Source organism: Pteronotus mesoamericanus, unplaced genomic scaffold (genome assembly GCF_021234165.1).
Source record: "Pteronotus mesoamericanus isolate MK-2021 breed Mesoamerican mustached bat unplaced genomic scaffold, CSHL_Meso_final scaffold_99, whole genome shotgun sequence".
NCBI classification, from domain to species: Eukaryota; Metazoa; Chordata; class Mammalia; order Chiroptera; family Mormoopidae; genus Pteronotus; species Pteronotus mesoamericanus.
This window is the reverse complement of record NW_026555330.1, coordinates 8,229,821-8,257,588: the sequence shown is the minus strand read 5'-3', so window position 1 is coordinate 8,257,588 and position 27,768 is coordinate 8,229,821. Positions and strand designations below refer to the sequence as shown.

Here is a 27,768-nt window from a genome sequence, read left to right as displayed (position 1 = left end):
AGCCCTAGAAACCCACGCCCGCGCACCCCACCTTCCTCACTGCGGCCCCGCCTCCAACACAGCCGCTTCCGGCCGAGAGGGGGCGCACGCGCGCTCCCGCCGCGCCTGCGCAGGGAGGGACGGGTCAGCGCGCCGGCAAAGGGCGTCAGTCACAGGCTGATTGCGTTACTACGATTCTCATTCTCAGTGTTGACCCGGGAGAAGGGAAAATGGTGCTGGATCTGGATTTGTTTCGGGTGGATAAAGGAGGGGACCCGGACCTCATCCGAGAGACGCAAAAGAAGCGCTTCAAGGACCCAGGACTAGTGGATAGACTGGTGAAGGCAGACGGCGAGTGGCGAAGATGTGAGTACTAGGATGCGCGGGATGTCCCGATCCTAATCCCAGCTTCAGCTCTCGGATCTCGTTCCCACTCCTGAGGCCACAGCGTCCGCACCTCGTTAGACCCACTCCCAGGTTGCGGCGGATCCGAGGCTTTCCCTCTTCCCCCAAACGCTCGGGTAGCAGGATCGTCCCATCTGCCGGATGGGCTCCAGCTTCTTCCGCGCGTGCTCAGTGCGGATTGCTGGTCTGGGAAGGAGCATGGCGCTTGCGCATCAAGAGCTGTCAAGGCTTCGCCCCCGCAAGGGTAGCCAGGAGAAACGAAGGGCGGAGGTTTGGGGGGCGGGTTCCCTTTTCCTAGCATTTACCTTTGGTCGCCTGTGGTCTTTTTTTCATCTTCAGCAACGCCACAGTTATCTCCTATTTTAATAGGATCAAAGGTTCCAGCCCGAGTCACATCTGCAGTGTAATAAGTTAATTCCATACATATTAGAAGCATTTGGGACCTTTGGAGGATGCTTCTGCCTATTTGCAGTGATCCCGGAGCTTTTGGGAAAGGCAGCTCCCTGATTGTGACCATACGTTTAAAAATCTAGAAAAGTCTATTCCGTGGTAGGCCACACATGGGGCGAGGGGTGCGGGGAGGCAAGGAAATGCTTCTAATTATTGAGACTGTGTAATTGTGATTTATAGCAGTTTTCCGGAAAAGACATGGGCAGAGTTTGGCTAAAACCCGAAACTGAAAATAAAATAATAGAACCCTCTGCCTAGATGAACTGAGTAGTCACTGATTGGCTGGATGCTGTTAAAACCACGTGATTAATTTTGTCTGATGCAATAAACCTGCAACCAGCTGTAAGCCAAGCTTATGACAGCACACTGCAAAGATTTTGGTCACTGCCCGAGAGTGTGGTGGCTATTAGGGACATTGCTTTTCCTAAATTTATAAGGGCATTGGGTACCAAGAGAATATTTGTTTAACTCGGGTTGTCAGCTGATTCCGTCTGTCTCAGTCACTCTAATGTGATAGTTTGTGACTGAGATCCCAGCACCTGAATCTGAAGTTTTGAGTTGCAATGTAATTAAATTAATTGGAAGGAAAAAACTAGTCTGGACACTGTTTTAGTGAATCAGAAGTGTCAGATTTTTGTGTCTGGTTACCCACTGTTCAGCACTAAATGACTTTAAATGTATTAGCTCATCTCTTGTGTATAATATGCATGTATACATCTGCCGGGAGTTTTATTCCTTTGCTAATGAATGGATGTATGGATATATGGAGGGGATGAGTTCTTCAGGGACATGGCTGTGTTTTATGCATCTGTATGTCCCAGAACCTAGGGTATGCATGTACATCAAGACATACATGTACACATATATACATTTAATTCCAGTATCTGCTCCTTAGTAAGGACTTGAAAAAGGTTTTTTTTGAATTCATGTGTTCAGGGCACTTTGCTGTTCTGTATGAAAAGTTTATTTCATTTATTTTCAACACACCTATCGATTTGATTCCTACTGACTTGACATCCCCTACCAATATTCTCTTTGTATCCAAAGGGAGTTAATGATTTTTCTCAAGTCACTGGCTGCCCAAATAGGACACTGACAGATCTTGTGTCAAAGATCTCCTAGGTCTGAACCTCCTATCAAAAGTTGGGGTTCTCCTGTCACTGGCTGCAACAAGGACTTGGAACCCCAATCCACATTAAGAGCTCCTCCTGCCCTGGCCCAGTGGCTCAGTTGGTTGGAGCATCATCCCGTGCACCAGAAGACTGTGCAGGTTTGATCCATGGTCAGGACACATACCTAGATTGCAGACTTGATCCCTAGTTGGGGCGCATGAGGGAGGACACTGATTGATGTCTTCCTCAGAGCAATGTTTTTCTCTTTCTTTCCCTTCCCCCTGCCTAAAAATCAATAAAAACATGTCCTCAGGTGAGAATTTAAAAAAAAGGGCTTATTGTGTTCCCCAACTGATGACACAGAGCGCTTCACAAGACCCTCCGTTACAAGTGTACCTACTTGCCTGTAGACCTCCAAGGTGCCACTAGAGCTCTCAAAAGGAGTCTGATAAAATGCAAAGTCCTAGCACTAGAGTTGACCATGGCTCTTCTAACTCCAAGGATGTGAACTGTGATTTCCTCTTTTTAATTCAGAATAATATCCTGAGGACACATTTGGGCACGTGATAAGCATTTGTCTCAACCACTTCCAAAGCCACCCAATTTCCACCTGACATGAAATTTCCTAACTACTGGAATCCTATCCTCTCTCAAAAAGTGCTATTCTGAGTGAGATGTCTCTTTACTATAAATCAAAGTTGTTGTTTCCCCTCACGCCTCGCCGCCACGCTGGCAGCCAAGCCCTGGTCCTCAGAACACCGGTAACTGTCGACCTGCTACAGTTTCACCCCAGTGTCACCCGGTCCCACCCAGTCCCACCCAGTCCTGGCCACACTCAGGACACGTGATCTTTTTGGAATGCAAATCCTATCATTTTGCTTCCGGGCTTAAGTCTTGAAGTGACACACATACCTTAAATCTGTCTGATAGATATATGGTGTGAGCCAGAGGTGTCGTCATGAATTTTCTTGTAGCCACTTAAAAAGTGTAAAGCAAACCAGATGAAATTAATTTTAGGAATATATTTTATTTAACCCATCTATCTAAAAATTATATTTTTAACCTGTAATCCATATAAAAAATCTTCGAGATACTGTACATTCTTTTTCTTCCTTACAGTTCTTCAAAATCTAGTGTATATTTTTACACTCACAGTACATTTCAATTCAGGCTAGCCATATTTTAAATGCTCAGTAGCCTCATGTGGCTAGTGGCTACCATGTTGGACAGGTAGCCCTAAAGCATAAAAGTCCAAATCCCTTAACACAATTTATAAAGTCCCACATTCCTCCCTAGCTTAATCTTCTGCCACTTTTCCACGTATGCCCCGTGCTATTTGTTCTAGCCTTGTTATGCTGTTTACACTCTTTCACACACCCATAACTGTTGTCCATTTATTTATTTATTTGTTTAGGGGGAAGGGAGGGAGAAAAAGAGGGAGAGAAACATCGACATGCGAGAGAATCAGCCATTGTTTGCCTCTTGTACTTGCCCAAACCAGAGACCAAACACAACCCTGGCATGTGTCCTGACGGGGAATGGAACTGGCGACCTTTTGCAGGAGGGCACCCAACCAGCTGAGCCACACAGTCCGGGGCTGCTGCCCCTTGTTGAAGGTCTCCTCCTCTTCCGCCAGCCCTCTTTGACACCCAGCTCTACCCCCATGGCACGGCCTCAACAGAGTGTCCTCCATGTATCATCTCATGTACCTCTGTCGGGGCACTCAAACTACTTTTATACACAGTCTTTTGAAATGTATGTTTATTGAGATTTAATGTATTCAGTGAAGTGTACAATGTTAATGTGCAGCTGGCTGAATTGTACACAGCTGTACACCCATGTGACCACCACTTAGAACGAGATCTAAAATAGTTGCGGCACCGTGGCCGGCGCCCTCACAGTCCCTCCCCTCTGAAAATGCCAGCATTCTTCCCTTTACCACGGTAAGTTACTTCCGCTTGGTTTTGAACCTCATATAAATGGACTTGCATACTTTTGTGCGTGGCTTCTTTCTCCAAACCTTTCTCTGTAAGATTGTTCTGTGTGTAGCAGTTGCTGGTTCTTTTCCATTGCTGTATAGTCCTCCATTATGTAAATATACCAACCAATTTTACTGATGGATATTTGTCTTGTTAGCAGTTCGAGGGTATCATGAATGAGGTGCTATAAACATTATACATACTTTGATAGATGTAGGCACTCCTCTCTGTTGGGTAGGTACCCAGGAGTGGAATTGCTGGGTCTTAGGGTGGACACGCATTTGGATTCTATAGATGTTACCGAACAGTTTTCCAAAGTGGTTGTAGCAATTGGTACTCCCACCAGCAATCTTAAGAGTTCCAGTTGTGCTACATCCTTGCCTTTGGTATTGGCAGCCCTTTTAATTTTAGCCATTCTTGTGAACATATAGGAGTATCTCATTGTGGTTCTAATTTGCGTTTTCCTGATAACTAAAGATATTGAGCACTTTTTATATACTTGTTAGCGTTTAGACAGACTATTTTGAGAAGCCTATTGGCCAATCTTTGTCTCTCTTTTTCATATTGATTTGTAGGAATTCTTTATGTACTCTTAATAGAAGACCTTGTCAGATTATATGTATATATACAGGGGTGGGGAAAAGTAGGTTTACAGTTGTGAGTACGCGAAACACGATATTTTCTTGTTCCTTTTTTTTAAAGATTTTGTGTATTTTTCAGAGAGAGAAGAAGGGAGGAATAGAGGAAGAGAAATGTCAATTCATTGCCTCTCCCATCCCCCTACTGGGGACCTGGCCCACAACCCAGGCATGTGCCCTGACTGGGAATCAAACCTGCAACCTTTTGGTTTGCAGCCCAGTGCTCAACCCATTGAGCCACACCAGCCAGGGCCACAATTTATTTTTATATTCTTATTAATTATTGTGTTCTTTTTCAATATGAACAAATGGAAACCTACTTTTTCCCCACCGTGTGTGTGTATACATGCACATAATTATTTTTGTGATCTGTGTTCTGTTTAAGAAACCTTTTCATACCTGAAGATCCTGAAGGGATTCTCCAATTTTTTTGTCTAAGTTTTATTCCTTTACTTTCACATTTAGGTAGATGATTTATCTCACATTGATTTTGGTTATGATGTGAGATAAGGATCAAAGTTCATTTTTTAATGTAGAAATCCAATTACTCATGATAAAATACAGCAAACTAGGAATAGAAGGGAACTTTCCTAATCTGATTATTGGTATTTATCAAAAAATCCATAGCTAATGTTATTCTTAAGGATGAAATATTGAACGCTTTCAGCCTGAGGCTGCGAGCAAGACAAGGATGTCTCCTGCCACCAGTAATGCACATCGTGCTAAAGGTTCCAGACGGTATTCTGTAAGGCAAGAAAAAGAAATGAAAGACTGGAACAGAAGTAAAACTGTCATTATTTGCAGATGACTTTGTTCGATTCTGGGCTATTAAAATTAAGAAAATTTTGCACAATCACTGTATGCAGTATACAGAATCAAGATATTTTTATATACCAGTAACAATTAAAAAGCATCTGCTATCTAGACATGTATTTAATAAGTTAATAAGTTATCTAAACATGCTGAAAACTACAAAACATTGAGGAGAGAAGTTAAGATAATGAAGGAATATACTGTATTCACTGATGGGAACATTCAGCATTGTTATAATATTCTTTTAGGTTGTCTCCCACCCCCCTGCCCAGCACTTAGCACAGCGTTGTTTTTGTTTTTTGTTTTTTTTTTAATATTCCCAACCCTCAGCCCAGGGCCTTGCAAATAGGAGGGAGTAAATTTACATTTTTTTTACTTTTTATTTCAAAATAATTATAGAATTATAGGAAGTTACAAGCAAAGCACAAGGAGGTTCTGGGAACCCTTCCCTCAGTTTCCCCCAGTGATAATATTTAACAGAACTGGTAAAATATCAAAACCAAGAAGTTGACATTGCTACACTCCACCGTTATTCAGATTTCACCAGTTTTACACACACTCATGTGTGTGAGAGAGAAAATTCTACACGATTTTATCACGTGTAGATTTGTGTTCTACCACCACAGAGACCCTTCTTGCCATCCCTTTGTAATTCCCTCCCTTTCCCCTCCCCATCTAATAATCCGTGGCTACCACTAGTATGTTCTCCATCTCTATCATCAATGTGATTAAGTGAATGAGAAGGTAGTTTTATCATTGTGTATAAAGTTTAGTTGAAATCTAGTTGAAGGTTGGCAAAACCTTAAACAGTAGCTACGTCTAGGTGGTGTCTCATTTCTAGCCATCATTTCACCTCTTTAAAGCTTGACTTTTACCTTATTGCTCCTAAAGCTTAGAATCAAGAGTCAGACTAATGAACCACAGTACGTACCGATATGTTAATTTAGGCCAGAATACCTGTGTATGCTGATGAAGTACACCGTCTCCCCCTAAAGAAACCAAAATATAAAAAATCAAAGTGACCTGAAGGCTGCCAGATGCACATTGTGTCAAAGCAAAGGGAGTAACATTGGCCATTTCTAGCATAGGGGTCTAGCAACCTAGTTCATGGGACCGGAAATGTGACTGCCCTCTTTCTAGATTCCCCTGCACACCGCACATTCAGAGAACTGAGCAGTTTAGAGTTACTTGATTATATTCCAGATTTCTCAGATATGTTACTCTATAGTGGCATCATCAGGTTATGATACTTTTTTCATTTCAGTCTCAGGCCTTTCCTTGTAGCCAGATGCTGGGAAACCATATTGTATTCACCAATATGTAACTAAATTTGGGGCTGTAAAGCTACAAGGTTTCACAGCTTCGTGAGCAGACCCCATAGCTCTGCCTACTTGCTGGCCTCGGGCTGAGATCAGCCCTAAGGAGCCATCATTAGCAGGTGGAGGAACCTCAATTATATGCGTGTCTTTGGAATAGCCTTGGGCTCTTTATTCTTCAGGCAGATTTCGGGCAGACAACTTGAACAAGCTCAAGAACCTATGCAGCAAGACAATTGGAGAGAAAATGAAGGTAAGAGAACTAACAGCCTTGAGAGCTTCAGCGGAGGTATTTCATCTTATTCTTAGTTGATACATAATTTCTAATACAGTGTCTAATTCTATGGAATACTGAATTTCTTGCCAAAGTGTGGGAATTATTTTACAAAGAAAAGAAGGAAGGCAGGGAAGGAACTAAGGGGTGAGTCCACCCTGTTTCTAGATATGTCTCAGTCCGTCTGGCTGCTAAGACTGGGTGACTGCTAAACAGTAGAGATGTATTTCCCCCAGTTCTGGAGGCTGGGAAGTCCATGATCAAGGCACAGGCAGACTTCGTGGCTGGTGAGGGCCTGCTTCGTGGTTCATAGTCTCCTTACCGTGTCCTCACAGGGCAGAAGGGGCCAGGGAGCTGGCCCTCTGGGGGCTCTTAGCTCATCCTCCTCACCTGATCCCCTCGGAAAGACTCCACCTCCAAACCCCGTCACACTGGGGCTAGGTTTCAATATAGAAATTTGTTGACTTTCAGCAGTGAGTCTGTAGCACGGTAAGAGTCTTGCCACACTTACCATTCGTTGTTTATTCTGTGTTTATAAAACGGGTATAAATTCCATCAGGAATCTTTTTCACTTATTTCTTGAGTTCAGCTAAAGAATTTCTTAGGGCGGCTTCAGGTTCTTTGTTCAGTGCCCTCGAGCTCTTTCATGGAAGGAGCACCGACAGGGACTCCAGGGCCCAGGCTGCTGGCGGCATGACTTGCAGCAAGTTAACTTCTGAGCCTTGGTTTTTTCATCTGAATTGACAGCAATAACCTTCACCTATAGAGCAGGATTGTGAGAACGAAATGTTTTTGAATGTAGAGAACCTGGCACAATGCCTAGAACCTTGTGAGGGAAAAAAGAAACAGAAATTGTGAGTAACAATGGATGGCCTTCATCCAAAAAAACCCTTCCATGCTTAAAGAATGTTAAGTTTCAGTCTGGCCTTCTGTTGGTACCCAGGATAGTATATGTTTTATATCTTTCTTCAAAAATATCCTTTTAGCCCATTAATCATTTTCTTTTAAACATATTAACTGCACCCTATAGTCTGTCTCATTTTTAAGTTGTAAACCTCTAAACTAAACCCCAAAAAATTAAAAATTAGGAACCTGAACCAGTAAAGAGAGTAACAAAAGATTCCCCTGGGATTCTAGCAACTTATACTTCCTGATAGCCCTTATCCTTCTTTTCACAGTATTTCGTTACGCTTTCAGCTTGTGACTGGCTGTAGAAATGGATATAATCATACTTTTTTCCCCTATGGGAACCATGATACTTAATCATTTGCATGCCAGAGGCCCCATAATCATGTTAATTGCCATGTATACTCCTGCCTGTGTGTCCTGTGAAGCACGTATACAGGTAGTGATGGCCAGGTGTTTTTTCATAACAGGAAGATGGGAGCGTTTTCATTTTGGTCACATTCTTGGATCCCTTTATGGCTAAGCCTGTAAGGAGTGTTCTCCTTTGCTGTCCATTGGAATGGTGCTAGCTCTCACTTACATAGCTCTTGAAAGTACTAAAAACCCTTTTATATACATCTCATTTTGGTTTTGATCTTTGCTGTAAACCTGGAGTGTAGGTAGTGTAATTATCAGCCTCATTTAAAGGGCAGGGGAATAGGCTGAGGAAATGAAGCAGCTTGCCTGAAATCACATTAGGCGCGGAGTCAGAACTTGAACTCAGAACCTGAATTTGCTGTGCTGAGGCATTAGCAAATATTGTAAGGGAGCCTCAGTTACCAGATGGAAGATACTGAGATTTAGGCCATTTTTTCCCTACCTGAGTGGTCTATACTTGTTCTTATTGAGACTCATTCTGATATTTTCAGACTTTCCCAACTTTTCCAGATGACTTTACTTGAGTCACTGAAGGGCGTGAGTTGAATTATGGTTGGAATCCTGACTTCACACTTCAGTGGATAATAATGTGTAATAAGTCTGAATAAAGGATTTCTACGCCTTTACCCCTAGAAGATTTTATCCTTTCTCATGATTCAGTTTTGTGCAGTGGGCTATGAGGTTGTGTAAACACAATTGCCTGCCATTGTATGTATAGAGTTTTAAAAACCTTTAGGACATTGAATGTAATTTCTACACATTTTATTTATACTTGCAAAGCTGATCCTAAATCTCACCTTGTTTTTATACAAGTTTTGCTGAGGTCTTATATATGTCTTGTTATAATGGCCTTTGATAATTTAATTTAGGAAGAACTTGACTCTAAAAATTATCTTCTGCACGGCCGTGGGCAAGGATCAGGAATGGGTATTTGGCAGAATATCATGAAGAAGCGTGAGGCGAGAAGCTTGGGGGAGCAGATCGCGTTCTTGGAACATCCCTGCTGTTGGTCCAACTGACACTGGCTGCTCTCAACTTAGTTCCAGATTTTGTGATGGTGTCCCTCAAAAATTTTGCTTTCCTTGCCTCCCTAATATCCCATCATGCCATCCATTTTTCTCCCCTTAGCCTCGGCGCTGGGACTGGCCTTAGCAGGGAGACAGGGATTCGCGGATTCACACCCAGGCATCTGCCCCAGCACGGTTCCTGAGCACCCAGCCCCCGGGCGCTCTCATGCGCCCTCGGTGCCCATAACTCTTCTACAGCCAGCGCAGACCTGCTTCTTAGGTTCTCGAGGATGTTGGCCCTCCGACCCCGATGGGTTAATTGGTCTGCCCAGGATCAAAAAGCTAGAAAGTGGCAGAACAGAGACTTGAAACTTTAACGTCTCACTTCCGATTTACTAATGCTTCTCCCACATGTTGCCTCTCTTAGAGATAGTTATGTGGAAAGGTCTGTGATTCGTATACGTGACATTGAGTGTGCACTTATAAAACGATGTCCGCAATTATTTTTTTATTTACTAGTGTTATTTGTTTGTTTTCCTGCAGAAAGGAGAGCCAGTGGGAGATGATGAGTCCATTCCAGAGAACATAGTAAATCTTGAGGACCTCACCTCAGACATATTAGCTGTATGTTATTGTCCTTTTCTAGGTTGGGATTTCTGTTCTTTTATCTTAACTTTCTTCCTAGACAAGTAAATGCCAACATTCCCCTCCACATAGCATTGTGGTGCCTTTGAATTTCTGCAGCTGGGACATGCCCCTGTTACTCTTGTTATACTGTCTGTACTTTGCTTATGGGAGAGCAAGGGTGGGCACAGATGGAGTGGGAAAGCCAAGGCTAGGAAGAGAAGAAAAAGGAGCCAAACTATGATTAGCTTATATTATTCCATTTTCACAAAGTCAAGGAATTTTTCAATTTACTGTAATCAGTAAATATTCACTATATAATGGGCATAGCGCAGTAATTTTCAAGTTTTTAGTTATTACATCCTCTCTTAAAATCCATAACACAAAAGCACAGCAAGAGCGTAGCACAAAAGAGCAGAGCTGCGGTGCTGGAAGGGCTAAGTTGGGGGCACTCTCCCCGTCCAGCCCTACCCACTAAGGGCTCCCCCCAAAGAAATCAGAGTACAGTTTGAAACACCTGCAATAGGAAGAAAAATTATCTTAAGACAAAGTCTCTTGCTCCTAACAAGTGTATAATCTTCCTAGAGAACAGTGAAGTACATAATAGAGTGCTAAATTGGTTTAATCAGGAAGAAAGCTCTCTGAGAAGAGCTACACATTACAATTCCTGAGATATATAGGAACAAGGAGTGGCCACAATCGACCCATCTCTGCCTTAGGCACCCCAAGAGGAAATGCCAGTGGATCTGTATGGGCAGGAATGTGTAGGTCCCTGTGTGAACTAGACTTCGGTCCTTTAAAGGCCTTCATTGTCGGTTTTTAAAAGGCTGCACAAGGGTGGTTGTCAGAGCGCAACAGGGTTAGGGCGGCAGAATCTTGTTCCCACTCCGCCCTTGACTTGCTGAGGCCCTGTACGGGCCTGGCCTGTTCATCTACAGAACCTGAAGGTGTCACAGATCAAAAAGCTCCGACTCCTCATCGATGACGCCGTCCTGAAGTGCGACGCTGAGCGGGTAAAGCTGGAGGCAGAGCGGTTTGAGAACCTCCGAGAGATCGGGAACCTTCTGCATCCCTCGGTGCCCATCAGTAACGATGAGGTAGGCGGAGGTGCCACAGCGGGCGCTGCCTCGTATCTCCCCACTGTGGGAAGGCGGACAAGGAACCCACTGGCACTCTCCGTGTAACGGGTCTTGTGCCAGAAGCAGGCGGTTTGCATATTCACTCTGCCCACCAGCTGAGAATTGAAAACCTCAGATCCTCGCCTGATTGGGAAGTGGCAGAGACTGTAGGTAGGAGACTCCTGGCACAGAAATCTCTTCTAAATTGGTCTGCTGTCCTCCACTGTTGCCCACGGTAGCAGGGAGTCTCGTGGGAGGGATCTGCTAAATCAACCTCACCCCTCACCCACACCCTGCTGAGAAGCCGCAGGTTTCAGAGGAATCTGCATGATAAAAGTTTCCCGCTGAGTGGGAGCTTCCCCAGCACAAAGCTGCTCTGAGCCCAGCCTTTGTTTCCTGACACCCCAGCCAGAGCCAGGCCCATCTGTGCCTCTGCCATTCATTCCCTGGTGAACACAGTGTTCAGCTCGCTGCAGGCTGGGGTGGCAGACTCAGGAGGTCAGGGTCCTGAGCCCGCCCTTATGTGGCCCGGGGACCAATGAGAGCCTGGAAAAAAAAAAACTGACACTCTCCTCTGCACCCCAGGCAGTGCCGATTGTCCAGGGCGGGGGTATCCTTGTGCAGGTCATTTAAAAGGGCAAAAAAAAAAACCCCAAAATGCAATAGGTCTTTTGGAAAATCATGATTTCGGTTTCATGACTAGCATTGCGTCTAGGAATCTAAAAATGATTATTCCTCTGTTGAGCACAAATTCTCTAGCAATTCCCTTCTCCAGTCTCTGTACACGATGACCAAAACCTTACGTTTGGGTTAAACCATGGCTCCACAAAGCTCTCGGTTTTTCTTAGAGCAGGGTTTGGAAAGATGGCGGTTGTGGAATTCAGAGGTCGTGTATCTTTGTCTCCTGGTCTTGTTTCCTTAGGATGCAGACAACAAAGTAGAGAGGATCTGGGGTGATTGTACGATCAGGAAGAAGTACTCTCACGTGGACCTGGTCGTGATGGTCGATGGCTTTGAAGGTGAAAAAGGGGCCGTCGTGGCTGGGAGTCGAGGATACTTCCTGAAGGTAAGAGGCAGGAACCCGGGGGGAAGGAGTTCCAAAGGAGAATTTTAAAAAAAAGGTAGAAAACACAATCTACTTAAGGAATCCCTCCCACAAATCCACCACTTGAGCTCTCCTGTCTACTGCAAACTTATTGGCAATTAGATGCAATTCTCTTTCTAAGGCAGGAGAATGCTGATTGGGAGTCCCCAGAACAAAAGCCACTATGTGATGCCTGTAATGAATATATGTTTTGCTGAGTGTAATCAGACAAGTAACAAAGAGTCAAAACCACTGTGGTATACACTGTTAACATAAAAAAAAATCCAAACCTGTAGAGAATTTTTATGAGTTTATTTGAACCAAACTGATCACAACTGCCAGGAAGCAAAATCTCAACAGATTGAGGGAATGCTCTGGAAAATGGCAGTTTTGCAGCTTATTTTATGTATTAGAATCAGGAGGAGACATAAGGAGGGTTATGTGAAACCCACTGGTGGTGGATTTTGGAGGCGGGAGAAAGCAAAGCTGGGAAATGTCTGAGATTGGATAAGTCAAATGAGGGACACATACTTTTACACTGGTGGGTATATGATAGTAATTAACATTTGCAGCACATGGAGATGGTATTGAGGGAATAAAGTAACAATGAGAGGTCTGTGGTCTGTGCTCTGGCCAGTGAGCCCTGAGGGGTCTGGAAAAGGGATTACTCTGGCATTTCAAAGGTATGTTATCTTAAATGCAAAAAGACAATAGACGGCTTGCTTAAGGTAAAGATTGACTTTGGTCAAGGAAGCTAGAGGCTCTCCGTTAGTTAGGAAGTTTCCTGCGCAGACCATCCTGTGCTGGTCCATTTTGGTCTCGGATTTGTCAGGCCTCCCCTGAGCCCGCCGGGGTGGCTGTGGCCCCGTGTTGCCCACAGTGCCGTGGCGTGAGCAGGCCCAGCGTGCTGTGGGAACAGCCGGGCAGGGCAAGCCCAGATCGGCGGGGGCAGCGCGCAGATGAATTCAGAGAAGGCTTCTTAAAAGACATGGTAAAATAATTTTGGAATTACAGTTCAAACTGTACAGATCCCCTTATATGTGGAGTTTTTCCAGTAGGTACTATAAATGTATTTTCCTTATGATTTTAAAATGTATTTCATTTGTCTTCTTGCCATTTTTAAAAACCACCTTTTCTTTTGTCTAGCTTACTTTACTGTAGGAATTCAGTATGTGATACTTACACAAGATATGTTTTCACTATGCCATTGGTAAGGCTTTTCATCAACAGCAGGCTCTTAGTAGTTAAGTTTTGGGGGAGTCAAAGTTCTGCATGGATTCCGACTGCTCAGGGGGGTGAGTGCCCCTAACCTCTTATGTGTTCCAGAGCCAACCGCACTGTATATACATACATACATAGGTATACTTGACATCATACACATGAGTCCAGTGTTGGAAGAATTAGCACAAGAAAATTTTCCTGTGCACCCAGGACTAAAAATTCTCTTCTCTTGCTTTGGTACCCGAAAGAGAATTCTCTTTACGATTTGCCTGGGTGATATGCTGGGGACCAGTGTTCAGGAAGACTCTCTAGAGTTGGTTGTTGAGGTGCACGGCCTCTGCTGGCCTCCCATGTGCCCCTGGGTAGTCACATGCCCCCGGCCCAGGAGCCTCTTGAGTGTGAATCCCACGATCGAGCCTGGCAGCGGCAGGGCCAAGCCCACAGTGCTGTGTCTCTGCTCCCTCAGGGGGCCCTGGTGTTCCTGGAACAGGCGCTCATCCAGTACGCCCTTCGCACCCTGGGAAGTCGAGGCTACGTTCCCATTTACACCCCCTTTTTCATGAGGAAAGAGGTCATGCAGGAGGTGGCACAGCTCAGCCAGTTTGATGAAGAACTTTACAAGGTGAGGAGCCTGGGGCAGCGGGGCAGACGGACGGCTCGGGCTGGGAAGTGTGACTGCAGAGGTACAGAGCAGCGCTGTCCTGTGGGACGTCCTGTGGTGATGGGAACGGTCTTCGTCCGTGGCTGTTGAGCACTTGAAATGCAGCTAGTGCCACTGAGGAAGTAACATTTTTATTTTTTTTAAATTTTAATTTAAATAGCTACATGTGGCCAGTGGCTACCAAACCAGACAGTGCAGAACTCGAGCCTGTTTGATTTTTTCCCCCCAGATAATCCATATGAGGTATCTAAATGAGCATATGTTAATGTCATGAGCTTATAAAAGAAGCACAGTTATTGAGTGGTTGGACACAAGGAAATTATAAAATGGCTGGTCTTACCGGGTCCTCCCACTCCTGACCCCAGCCTGGAAGCTTCCACAGGGCAAGATGTATTTTGCTAGGGATGCATGTGGCTCCCAGATTGTGGCTCCTTGTCAACCATGGACCATCTCAGAGAGAGCCACAGGATTGGACTCGAGGTTCAGAAGATTTTTCTAATCAACCGGACGCTGAAGTGCCTGAGGATTAAAACCACTAGACTAACCCTTACGCACCAAGAAAGCACAGACCATGTCTGCTTTTGCCCAGCATTGGCAAAAAGGAGTTGGCCCTTAGCAAATGCCCCACAAATATTTGTGCATTACATTACATTGCTATCAGCTCAGGTTTTGTTGTATGTCTGCCATCATTGGCCATTATACATCATTTACAAATTTATTTATTAGATAAGTAAAAAAATCAGAATTTTTAATCTCCTCTTAATTTGCTTTTCTTTGATCTCTGTTAGGGACCTCATTTGGGGCTGACCTATCCCCTCCCTTGTCGTTAGTGTCCCCCAGCTCACTCCCAGGCAGGGATTAAAGAAAGTTCTCCCTGTCCCATCACTCGTCTCTTTCCATGGTTTCTGCCCTTACCGAGGCCCTCCTCCCTCATCTTCACGAGTAAAGGTCCCTCCTCCTCCTCCAGGTGATTGGCAAGGGCAGTGAAAAATCTGAAGACAACACCTACGATGAGAAATACCTGATTGCCACCTCCGAGCAGCCCATCGCGGCTCTCCACCGGGACGAGTGGCTGCGGCCCGAGGACTTGCCCATCAAGTATGCCGGCCTCTCCACCTGCTTTCGCCAGGAGGTGGGCTCCCATGGCCGTGACACCCGCGGCATCTTTCGAGTCCATCAGTTTGAGAAGGTAAGGAGGGAAGTCGGGGTCAGGACCCTGCTGTCTGTCCGGGGCGGTTGGAGGACAGGCAGGAACTGTGTTGCTCAGGTGCACCCTGGCTCCAGCCTTCCCTCCTGTTGCCTGTGTCTGTGTTCCTGGGTAAGAGCCTGAGCAGCGGCACACGGTGGAGTGGCTCCCGGCACAGACTCGAACGCGGCTGCCTGAGTCCAAATGCCAGCCCCCCACCTGCCAGCCATGTCACCTGGGCAAAGGCGCCCAACCACTCTGTGCTCAGCTTCCTCCCTGTACGAGGAGGATGATAACAGTGCTCTCCTCATTATCCCTACTGTGAGGACATAACTAGTTAGTATGAGAAGCACCTAGAACAGTCCCTGGCGTGTGTGCGGAAAGCTCTCCATAGAAGCGTGTGTTCTTGTCGCGCACCCAGTCCAGCGCGGCACCCACCTCTCTTGCTGGGGGCCCCAGCCTCGCCTGACTCCCCGTGGTATAGGAACGGGTCTTCATTGCCAAGATATCTCCCGCTTTGGTCCTTTAGCTTATTCACCCCATCCCATTGTTGCGGTCTCTTTGGGTCCCTCTTTGCAGATTGAACAGTTTGTCTACTCCTCACCACATGACAACAAGTCGTGGGAGATGTTTGAAGAGATGATTACCACCGCAGAGGAGTTCTACCAGTCTTTGGGGATCCCCTACCACATCGTGAATATTGTCTCAGGTATCGGCCTCCCTTCCTTGCATCCCACAAATGCCGCCCGCACCACGCAAAGAAACTGCTCACGATCCAATTAATCACCGACATTAATTAAAATATCACACATGCTTCTCACTCGGGAGTGTTTGCTGATAAAAATATCTGGGCGTGATTTCGCTTCTGGGGATAGGATGTGAATTAAAGAATTGTTCAGGTTTGCTAAAGGTTAGCCTTCTGAAATACCATCCCTCCTCCATGACCTCGAGGGGTTTTTCCTTACAGGTTCTTTGAATCATGCTGCCAGTAAGAAGCTTGACCTGGAGGCCTGGTTTCCGGGCTCAGGAGCCTTCCGTGAGTTAGTCTCCTGTTCTAACTGCACAGACTACCAGGCTCGCCGGCTCCGAATCCGATACGGGCAAACCAAGAAGATGATGGACAAGGTAGAGGGCCCTGGGGAGGTGGGCAGCGGGGCCTTTGGTGCCGAGTAGGGCGTCTTATTTGCCAGCCCTTGCAGTCCGTGGTGCCCAGCGTCAAGGAAAACCTGGGCTTCTCAACCCAGGTGGAGACGGGAGCCTGAAAACGGCTTCTCCTGAGTCAGGACTGAGTGCTTCTGGATGGAAACTGAAATCTAGCTCCTTTCCACAAATTTATGCTCACTTTTCTCTTTTTGGCTCTGTTTTCCATAACTCCAAATAAAGAATAATCCCCATTTTTCTACCCGGAACAAGTCGGGGGCGATGTCTTCCCTCCTGTCACCCAAGGAGGTCTGGGTTGTAAGCTTTTCTCTTCAAACCTGATTTTCAGGCCCTCCTTTCCGAGTACGGGGCTTGGAAGGGGAGAAAAGGAGAGGCCCCTGAGGTTGTGTTTTCTTTTTCCCTCAAAGGGCCCAACTCCTCCAAATACTGGGACCTACCACTTGTCACTCATGGTGACATGAGGAGTCTTGTGGGCTTCTCTGATAGGCAGTAAATACCAAACAGCTCAGGTTTGGAAAAGGCCCAATAACGGGGCGAGCCCACAATCCTGCACTGGCTCGCTGCGGTGGCGGTGTCCGGCGGGGTGAATGCTCCTGGCATAAGTTAGACACCGGGGGTTGAGCTGAGCTGCTCTCCCCTCCCAGGTGGAGTTTGTCCACATGCTCAACGCTACCATGTGCGCCACGACGCGCACCATCTGCGCCATCCTGGAGAACTACCAGACGGAGGCGGGCATCGTCGTGCCCGAGAAGCTGAGGGAGTTTATGCCGCCAGGTGAGACCCCAGCCCAGCCCAGTCTCCTCCTCTTCTCTGTCTTCACACTTCTGAGTTGCAAACCCCTTTCAGAATGGATCCAGTTTTCTTGTTCACACCCAGCCCCCCAAATTCTGCCTGTCCCCTGGTGCTGGGCATTGCAGGGACAGAGCCGAGACGGTAGCCGGTACAGGCACGATATCCTGGCGAAATGCAGCTAAGAGTCAGGCCGGGCAAGGAAAGAATAAATGAGACCAGGGCCCATCATGGGTGCCCTTTTGTTGAAAGGCATCATTGTCTTTTGGCACTCACCCTATGGTCTGTGAGCTCTGACCCCTGAGAATCAAGGGGCTCTTCCCTTCCAGGTCTCCAAGAACTGATTCCCTTTGTGAAGCCTGCACCCATTGACCAGGAGCCATCGAAGAAGCAGAAGAAGCAGCATGAGGGCAGCAAACACAAAGGGGCAGCGAGAGACGGCGCCCTAGAAAGCCGGCTGCGGAACATGGAGGTCACCGATTCCTGAACATTCCTGCCACCCTGTTCTGTCAGCTGGGATCCTGGAGCCTGCCCACAGGCACGGAAGCCAGGCACCCACTCTTTGCCTGCCCCGCCTGACTGCTTCGCTAAAAGGGGGACGAGCCAGCTGCCATGTACATGCAGTGTTCCCGTCTGTCTGCATGGGCCTAGGATCCAATCACTGAGGACTGATGAAACCATGTAATAAAGCTTCTCTGGGGAAGGCTGGCCTCTGCCACAGTCTTCTGCCGGGGGCCCGAGCCCTGGCTCTCACAGTTCTCCCTGCAACCAGACTCGCTGTTGCTTTTCCTTCTGACTAAGACTGTTCCGTTTAGCAAGTCAGCCTTTGGGAAGGTAGGTGAAGGCAGCGGTGGATTTAGTAAAGGCTCAAGGGCAACGGGAAACCTTTGAGTCATAGACACACAGGCTTGTAGGACAAGGGCCAGGATTTTTTTTTTTTATAAATCTGCCCCTGTTTGAAGGCAGTTAAATAGGACTAGTTTAGAGATGGATTAATATTTAAAAAAAAAAAAAAAAACACCTCATAGCACGTCTGTTCCCCAGGAAGGGCTCTTTGCAAAGGGAGGGAGGCTGTGATGTCTCAGGGGAGATGAGACTATATTTAATCCAAAAGAGGCCCTAGATTCAAGAGCACCAGGCAGGGCCTTACAAGTAGCCGCTTCTCTTTCCAGTTGTTTCCAAATGGGAGATCAAGTGCACTGCGGCATGTTGCTACAACTCCAAAGGATGGAGCCAGCCAGCGGGGTGGGGGCGAGGGGGTGTTTGCATCCCTTCTCTGGAGCACCCACCGCAGCCCAACGCCAGTGCGCCCTTGTGCTGGGGAGGGTGTTGCTGAGGCTCTTTATTTGCCTGCTGACTTTCATCTGGGATCTCTAAACACTTCACTTTAATCACCCCTCTTGTTAGTTGAGTGCTTCTCTCCTAGGGGCCTAAAATACTTCCTATAGATGATCTCTTTTATCTTTGTGACAGTCCCAGAAGGGAAGGTGGGGACATGATTATACCCCTTCCTCCTTGTGGAACACACAGAACCAGGTAGGTGAGGGAGCCGAGCCGTGGCCGGGTGGGAGCCAGGAGTCCTACGCTTGTGTTTCTTTGGGAGAAGAAGGGGAGGACTCTGAACTGGCCTGTCACTCAGGAGCCTTCACGGCACGTCAGCTTCTTTCGTCCTTAAGCAGCAGCTTCCCCAGGCCTGCTGGAGCTTGGCCCCCCAGGAAGTGGCCACGTGCTTGGTTTTCCACCGGGAACTTAGGGCTGATCCTATTAATCTTGCCGCTGGAAACCCTGTCCAAACGGGCAGCCAAAAGGGTGACCGCAGTGGCCGTCTTCCCACAGGCAGGCTCAGCCAGCCCACCTCTCCTGTAGTCCCGTTGCCCTCAGCTCTGGGGTGACAGCCAGGGCCAGAGGACAAAAGAGCAAGCTGCTCCCGCTTACTCAGGAGGACCCGAAATTCACATCCCTGTAACTCAGCTGTCTGATCTGAAGGCAGGTGGTTCACACAGCGAGTGGGAGTGGGAGGCGGGACTGCCTGCGCCACACAGCCCTCCCGTTTGGAGAGCCTGCTGGGCTTTGGAGTTAGAAACTGTCAGGTGGCCCCCAGCACCCTCATGTACAGGTCACTGCAGCTGCCCCTCTGCTCCCCACTCCTGCCTCTTCAGCTCCCGGTGCCTGGGCCCCTCCTCCAGGAGGGCAAATGCTGGCACCCTGAGCCCATGGGCTCTTGGAGCACTGGCTGACTACTTTCTTCGCACCCAGTGTTTTCTGGTGCTGGCAGCACCTGGAACTCGCTGCTGCTTTAGGCGGAGGGCCTCCTATTCTCTGCTGCCTGTGGCCCAGTTCCATGCCAGCCCTCCCGTACCTGCCCCGCCGCGGGGGTGGGTGTGGACTGGCCCGGGAGCCTGTCTGGTGACAAGGGATGCATGGAGGTTGGCAGAGCACTGCTGTGTGGACCAGCTAGGCTGTTACTAGGAAGTCTGTTCCCCGCTCTGGAAGCCGGTTGCCATGAGGGAAAGGATGACCCTGTGGCTGAGGTCCCCCCCTGCAGGTCACATACTGGAACACAGCTGGTGGGCGTGTGGACACACACTCGTTTACTCAGCGTTGACCCTGTGCCAGGCCCCATTAAGAGCAGGGAGTACAGGAAGAGCAGCACATGGTCCTCGCTGTCAACTCACAGTCTGGGAAAGGTGTGTGTGGCTTGCCTCGCTCCAGGGCAGGCTGAAACCCCGGCTCCCTGCCCGGCAGCGGAGGGGTGGGCTGGTGCAAGCCTCATTTAGGAATGGCTGGCCGGCCTGGAAGCTGAGCACCTGGGACCAGGCCCAAGTAACCTTGACTCCACCCTGGCAGTTGCCTGCGCAGCCCACGGCTGATGCCCTCATCCCTGGCACCTTGACCTGCCCCATCCCCAACCGCAGCTGCCCAAGTTACCTAAGTTAGCAAACAACCCCCCCAGGCTTAGTGGAGTGAGTCAGAGCCCTGGGTCCCTCACCAAGCCTTGGTTCCCACACCCTGGAATTCAGGGCCCCAGATGCAGGTCTGGGTGCTTCAGGCAAGAGAGAAGACATCAGGCCTCTCTACCAAGAGACAGACAACCAGGAGCCAGACTCCGAGAAAGAAATTCTTAAGAGGGCAACTGTGTGGAGACCCAATGTGAGCCCAAGGAGTCTTCCTGCACTCACATGAAATTACTCCTGGGCACTTTCCCTGTGGCCTGTCCCGCGTTTCCTCCCCAGAACGTTTTCCGGTTTGCCCAGGGTCCCCAGACAGGCTCCTTCTTCCCACCCCCAAAGCTCTCTGGCCGCACTCCCAGGAGGAGTCTGATGGGTAGAGCTGGGACGGGCCCCAGAGAAATGTGCTGCGTGTCGGAGCCTGTGCCAGAAGAGGGGCCTGCGCTACTCCCCTACCCTCACCTCCCGGCGTGGGGTTCCCCCAAAGCTCCTCCCAGATACGCAAAAAAGGAGGGGCGCAGCCCTGCATCTCCAGTGGGGGGAGGTGTGGTGGAGCTCACACCGCTGCCTCTGACATTGCCCTTTTAAGAGCCCCCCCCCAGGGGGCGGGAGTGCTGCAGGCAGGTTCTTGTTGCAGAAACCGAGGACTGGGCTCCCCAGCGACCTGCGGAAAAGAGGGAGGCCCAGACAGCAGCCCTGTCCCCTGCCAGTTCCCATCCTCTAGTCCCTGGACCTGCCCGACGGAGGTAGGGGATCCCGGCGAGCACCGGTTCTGAGAAAGCCCCTTTTTCAGGAAGGGAACTTCCCCTTTCGTTGCTCTGATTGGTTGGCCGGCAAACCCTGCATTTTGGAGATCCGTGGGGGTCCCTCCGTAGGACTGGGGCTTCCCTCCCCCAGTAAGCCTGCTGTGAGAAATGGTCCGGAAAATGATTTTCCTGGAGGTGCAGATTGTGGATAAGATGGTCTGACCCTTCAGGGAGACTGGTTGATCCCCAAGAAAGGAAAGAACTTAGCACCCATTTAGAATAGCGTTCAATTCTTTCTTCCTTCCATACTCCCTTGGGGGGGGGGGCGAATTTTTTCTACTCTTTCTCCCAAGCCCTTGTCTGCCTGTGCCCGGATCTCATCCCCCTCCCTTGGCGTCCCCAGCCCCTGTTCTTCAGCTAGCTCCTCCATCACGCCCCTCCCCACGCATCCCCCTCAACGCACCCACCTGCTGACACCCCCCACCTAAAAGCCACCTTCCTGCTGCCCTGCCCCTGCTGGCTAGGCTGGTCCCTTCTGTCTCCTTTCCCTCCAAGGCAAGCAGTGAACACTTCTAGGCTTTTTTACCTCCTTGACATCTGGGGCCCCACCTGCTCAGAGGGTAGGTGGAATGTTCCAGACAGAGGGAACAGTATGAAAGAGCCGGAAGAAGGCCCAAGTACTGGCTGTGGAGGGTGAGGAGGCGGGGGAATGGAGGCAAGAGAAGGGGGCAGGTAAGGAGTTTAGCGCCTGCCCCTAACTGCCAGCTTCCAGGTTCCTGGATGCTGGCCTCTCCCTGCTCCTTCTCTGAGTTCTCTCCACCTCTGATCCCAAATCCCCGCCCTCTCAGGAAGTCATGCTTCCCGGCCCCAGCCCCCTGCCTTCCAAATACACATTGAGCCTCTCCACTACCAGGATGGAAAACCCCAAAAAGCCCAAGTCTAACTTCTTGTCTGACCCACCCTCCTCTGGTTATTCAGGTACCCATAGCACACCCCCAGGAGGCACGCTGGGCCACCCTCTCCTCATCCCTGCGGGCTGGACTCCCACAGTCTCACAGTCCCTTCCTCACTCAGATCCGCCAGCCCCTTCAGCCAGCCTGTCTAGACCCCGCCCCACAGCTGCTACAACTACCTCCTGCTGGCCTGCCAGCGCCCCGCCTCCCCCAGGACTGCCCACTGGGCCAGGGGACTGCAGAAGCGACAGTCGTGATGGTGTCCCCCCTGCCAACCCACCTGGCTGCACGCACACCTCTCCCTCGGTATTTGTTCATGCTGTTCCCACCGCCCGGATGTCGTTCCTGCTGCCTGTCTGCGGAATTCCTCCTTCCCCTTCGTGGGATTCGGATGCCCCCTCCTTTCCAAAGTCTGCCCTAAAGCCCTCCCACACCACACAGAACTGTTAACAAATACAACTTTACCAGCGCATTCATCTCGTCCACAGGAGACTGGCTGCTCCCTGAGGCCAGAGCTGGAGGCACGTTCACGTGGGTCCCTCTCACGCCTTACCAGGTACCCAGAGTGTGGCTAGGCTAGGGCTCTCCCCTCGGCCTGCTGTGATAAACTGAACAACTAAGCTATTGAAGGTGTTGCTTTGGGGTTTGCTGCTCACTGCTCAGCCCCAGGCTCCATCTCTTCCCTCTGTGCTCAAGAGCCAAAAATGATCTCAGCAGAGTCTTAGACGGGCTGTATTTAGTATGGAATGCTGACCTGTTGAGCCACCTGCGGCAAACAGCGCTGGCACGGTAGGCTGAAACTATCACTGGATTAAGGCATCCAACACCATCTTTTAATGAGCCTCAGAGAAAGCCCGTGTGACGTGGCTGGGACGGCAGGCCTGCGACTCCCGGCTGCAGCTGGCATTGGGGATGCACTTCTCTGGTTAAAATGGGTGAACACAGTGCTGTCCACAGGGGAACCCCTTCTAGACCCAGTTGGCCCCCAGATGGTGGCTCCAAGGATGGAGGGACACCTGGTCACTCCTCTATGCCTGCCATCCATCCATCCATCCATCCATCTCTCCATCCATCCATCCATCCATCCATCCATCCATCTATCCATCTCTTCATCCATCCATCCATTTGGCCAATATTTACCGCGTGCCTAATATGTGTCAGTCACCATGCCAGGTGCTAGGATTTCAAGGCACACGTGTTATCCCTGCTCCTGGATCTTACTGCTTGCCAGTGGGTAAAGCAGATGTTAACCAAGTAAATTAACAAATAAATATTTTATGTAATTACAAATTGCTATACCTGCCACGAAGAAAGGAACATTTAAGACTGCCAAATTCCACAGCTGGAAGGAAGCCATGGTGCCCAGAGGAAGAGCAGAGTGAAGCGGGAGGAGTAGAAGAGGCTGGGCCCCTTCACACTGGGCTTTGTGGACCAATATGAGGAAGTTGGCTTTTATTCAAGACACAACAGAGAAGCACGATGCAAGGTTTTCAGGAAGGGACAACATGCTTGGATTCTGACTTTACAGCATTAATCTCTGAAGGACATGCGGAGGGATCCTGTAGTCAGATAAATCCAGATGTGGCACACTCACAAGAAAACTTGCCTGGACCCTTCAAGCAGTCAGTATCCAATATCAAAAGAAAGAAAGAGGCAGAGAGAGAAAGAGAGAAGGAAAAGATGGAGGCAGAGAGGGAGTGAGGAAAGTAAAGTGACACGTGACCAAGTGTGATGCATACATTTCTGGTTTGAAAGTAGTAGCTATCAAAGTCCTTTGAGGGATGTTGAGGAATTTGTATCCGATCGGATAACTGATTCTGACTCTTAGGAGCTGCACGCTGAGGGGTACAGGGTTGAGGTGACTTAGCACCCTGTTTTCCCTCATTCTCCACAAGTTGTGGGGGGGACACAGTATCAACAATGACTGAATCTAGGTGGAATGCCATTGGGACGCATCATACCATTTTGGCAATTTTTCTGAATCTGACATTTTCCAAAATAAAAAAACTGAGGGAGATTTTTTTTTTTCACCTAAAAAGTGTTTATTAATTAAAAAGAAAAATGACTTTGGTTGTTGAGGGGAGACTGGTTTGGAAGGGCAGCCACCACACGAAGAATCCGCCTGGCTCAGGGAGCCTTCTGTGTGCGGGGCGTGGCATGGGGGCTGAGAGAGGGTGGGGCCTGCCTTCTAGGTGCACCCCCTCCAGTTGTAAAGAAGTGCGGGGGGAAGGGGACTGGGCACGCAAAGCTTCCTCTGCTGCTGGTTCCTGGTCCTCCTCCACCCACGCCACCCCACAGTCCCAGAGCCACAGTATCTGCAGCTCCACCTGGCTGGGCTCCTCCCCCTCCCCATCTCTGTGCCTGTTATAAAGCAACACCGAGCCCAGAAACAGGATCAGGAACGAGGATCTCCCCCAACCTCTCTCTCCTGCCCAAGAAAGTGCCCTGCCTACAAACCGAAGGTCACTGTGACCCTTCCCATCAGCAGCCGCCCTCTACACCTTTCCTTCCAAGCAAGCCATGGGTCCCAGAATTTCAGCCCACAAGTCTCTGCAAATGACGGGGTCACCTGGGTCTTCCCAGTGGGGCCCTGTCTTCCCCTCCCATGTGCTGGCCACTCCACACCCAGTCCAGTCTTGGTTCAGCCAAGGAGACACATTTCATTCATTCATAGGACACTGCATAAGAAGAGCAGCCAGACTGCCTAGGTTCAAATCCCAGGTCTGCCATCTACCCGCTGTGCAACCTTGGACAAGAGCCTTGACCCTGGGTTAAGTGAGTTTGTCCATGAAATCTACTTGCCAGGAATGCAGTTCCTGATTCTTCAAGAGGCAACCCAAGTCTTACTCCCCCCCCCCCCCGGGAAGCCCAGCGGGGTTTCCCCCACCCTCACTGCTCTCCTTTCTGAATTCCTTTAGCCTCTTCTGTCTCAGTTGCTCCTGGAGCACTTCCCCCACGGCACCCCACTCAGCTGGGAGCCAGCCTAATGCAGGCTGTGCTCTGCATACACCTGAGGGGCCTTCAGGAAGCAGCAAGCATGTCGTCGAAGTCCTGTAAAAGCTGGGGACTGCCTGAACAGGTCACTTGCCTTCCAGAGCCTCTGCTGTCAAGGAGGGGCAGTAAATTCCCTTTGAACAGACCCCAGGATCCTGCTGCACCTTGGATTTCTCCCACGTAGGAGGAAGGTCTAAAAGTTCCTTACAGCTGGAAAGTTCCATGAAGTAGAAGTGCTTTCCCTAGGGGTCAAGGAGGACACCAGGAGGGCAAGCCCTGGTTTGAGCCTGTGCTGCAGAGAACACCTGGGAGTTTCCCTCCTGCTTTGGAGCAGTGGAAATAGCTGAGCAGGTGAGAGTGGGTTGGGGAGGCAGCTTTGTCCTGAGCCCCTGGGGACAGGGCGGAGAGAGGATTAAGGACTATTTGCCAAGCTTGCTTGGAGATGAAGGGAGAGGTTCCTTGCATCCTCCAACCCATCTGCCCTGAGGCAGGAAGGCCGCTCACCTGGAGGGGCCTTTCCTGCCCTGCGCCTCCTTCCGCAGTGACCCCGGCCTTGGTGTGAGGCCCCAGAACAATGTTTCACAATCCAGAGCCAAGGCCGCTGCTCTCCCTGCTCTCTCCTGCCCAGAAGCTCGTTTTAGCACAAAAGGAGAGAGAGGAACGAAGAGGTGCAGTTTCTCGTGTTGGCTTGAGCCTTCAGCAGAAATGAGAGTCTCATTACCCAACCCTGATTCAAAGGATGATTAACAGATGGTATAATTTCCGAGCCTTTTCCACACCACATGGCTATTAGGTGAAGAGCAAAATGCCCACGCATCCCCTAGATCCTCACAAACCACAAAGTCAAAGGAAGTCCCGAGAGGCCAAGCCACCTCTCTGTCTCTGGAGCTTCCCCCGGCCTTCACTACAAGAAGCTCATCTCGGTTAAAGCGGAGGACATTCCCGGGGCCATGGGTCCTCCTCCCCCTTCCTTCTCCTCATCCATCACCAAACCAGGAATGTAGTTGATCCCTAATCCCTCTGCTGTGCCAAAGGCCCGTGTCCTGTTCTTTCTCCTGGGGAGAAAGAGAAATGCTGATTTGTCATTCTTGCCATCCCTGTGGTCACCGGGCCTGGGCCTGCAAGGGCCTTCGTAGCTCCTCTGCTGGGGCCCACAGGGAGTGACCTTGCTGCGACCAGAGGACAGCATTGGGAGGGAGTGTCTGGTCCCATGCTTTCCACACTGGGTTCCTCCAGACCCTCTGCTCCGCAGGGTGGCCCAGGGATTTCTTGTTTGGGGGAGCAGTAGGCGGTTGGTTGGACCAAGTCCCTGACCCCCTCTTCGACCCCACAAGGCCACCTTTATCCGTTTTATATTTGGGGCTTCTACTTTACATTTTATTGGGAGAAAGAAAAGGATTTCTACCGCTAAATACATGTTTGAAAATCATTAACTTTATCCAAACCCCTCATTGTACAAAAGGGAAATCCAGGCTCCAGAATTTGACCAAGGTCACACAGCTAGAGGGTGGTGGGGCTGGGCTAAAGCCTTGGCCTTGTCCCCAAGCCAGCCCCTATGAAAACCAGGCCCCTTGCTGCTCACCCAGTTGGCCCTGCAGTCCCTGCACGGGGGCCCTGCTTGTAGTATGAGGGTGGGGATCCCCTGCCTGGCCCTTCTGCATGGTCAGCTTCCACGCTAGGACCTCCCCAAGAACCCACGGGAGCCCCACACCCCAGCGCACGGGCCTGCGGGCGGAGAGCCTCGGGCCCCCTCCGCGGGGCTGTCCGCTGGCCACAAAGCTGTGGGCAGGAGGAGGGCAGTGACAGCTGGGTGTTGATCGGGAAGGAGGAAGGGGCAAGAGGTCTTGTCTCCAGACAGAAGGCCCTGTTGGGCAGTGAGAAGCACCGGCCTGGGACCCAGAAAGCCTGTGCCAGCACTTGGCTCCACCCCTAGTGAGCCTGGCGACCCTCTCCCAGCTTCACGCTCTCTGGGCCTCGGGACTGGCAACACCAGCCTGTTTATACCAGCTGCCTTCCGCCCTGACACTGCCAGCTCACCTGCCCCTGAAAAACCCAGGGGGTGGCCAACTGATGCTGCGTCATTCATTCTGCGGGGCTGTGGGACCCCGTCAGACCGCTCTCTGATTGCCGGTGGGGCTCAAGACCACACTTTGCCTTCCCAGGGAGGTGGGGTGTTGAGAAAAGCCATTTTAGCACACTCTGTCCTGAGACCTGTGGGAAGGGACAGCCGTGGGGGCTCGTATCAGCGACCAGCGACAGCCAGCAGTTACAGATGGTGTGAGCTGAGCACTGGGCTTCTGAGGGCCTTTCAAAATGTTTCGAAAATCTCTAAGCATGCTTAGGGTAGGGCCACTATTATTATCATTCGCCGCCTGGTTTCTGATCGTTAATTCCTCTCTAGGAGGTGGTAGGGATCTGGGATGGGGGGTTGTGGACAACACGAATCCTAGACTAGAGAGCATCCATGCGGAGGAGGGCGCTGGGTGGGGCCCACCTCCTTCGGTGCGGCTGGCGTCGCCACTTTAAGGCGGCGGCGGCGCGAGCAGGTCTATGGTAATGAGCCGCTGCCGCCGCCGCGGCTCTGCAGAGCTCGCCGGCCCGCCCGGGAGGCGGGGGAGCGTGGGGCTGGGCCCGGGGCCGCGGCGACAGCAGCAGCCGCCGCGGCGGGGACGCGAGGCGCGAGCGGGCAGCGCGGGGCCGTCGGGGGCGGCTGGGTCCGGGTGTTCAGCTCCGCGGGCGCAGGTGGGCGATCTTGCCGGGGCGGAAGGGGCACCTCGGGGATCGGGGGGCCGGCAGGGCCTGGGGCGCGCGGAGCTCGCGGGCGCAGGTGGCGAGAGCCGGGCGCGCAAGTGGAGGCGCAGCGCCAGCTCGCGGTGGTCGGGGTGACCGGGGCGCGGGCCCGGCTCGGGGAACGAGTGGGAGCGCCGGCCCCGCCGAGGCAGCAAGGCGCAGACCCCCGCGGGACGCACGAGTGGCCCCCGGGGACC

At 50.2% G+C, this 27,768-nt stretch overlaps 1 protein-coding gene across 1 annotated transcript; it reads left to right on the top strand.

The window, feature by feature from the left end:
- Positions 1-104: 104 nt before the first annotated feature.
- SARS1 (seryl-tRNA synthetase 1) lies at positions 105-17,924 on the top strand. Its single transcript, XM_054565017.1, has 11 exons — positions 105-345; positions 6,875-6,945; positions 9,840-9,920; positions 10,859-11,017; positions 11,961-12,104; positions 13,810-13,965; positions 14,972-15,193; positions 15,770-15,899; positions 16,158-16,315; positions 16,996-17,125; positions 17,470-17,924. The coding sequence occupies exons 1-11, from the start codon at positions 210-212 to the stop codon at positions 17,625-17,627; spliced, it is 1,545 nt and encodes a 514-aa protein (XP_054420992.1). The 5' UTR covers positions 105-209; the 3' UTR covers positions 17,628-17,924.
- The last annotated feature ends 9,844 nt before the right edge of the window (positions 17,925-27,768 follow it).

What these genes read in the sequence shown, in the direction of transcription:
- SARS1 (XM_054565017.1), top strand. Translation starts at nt 210, where the DNA reads ATGGTGCTGGATCTGGATTTGTTTCGGGTGGATAAAGGAGGGGACCCG. An exon ending in CAATTGGAGAGAAAATGAAG is followed by an intron (nt 6,946 to 9,839) that starts GTAAGAGAACTA and finishes GTTTTCCTGCAG; the next exon opens with AAAGGAGAGCCAGTGGGAGA. An exon ending in CCAAGAAGATGATGGACAAG is followed by an intron (nt 16,316 to 16,995) that starts GTAGAGGGCCCT and finishes CTCCCCTCCCAG; the next exon opens with GTGGAGTTTGTCCACATGCT.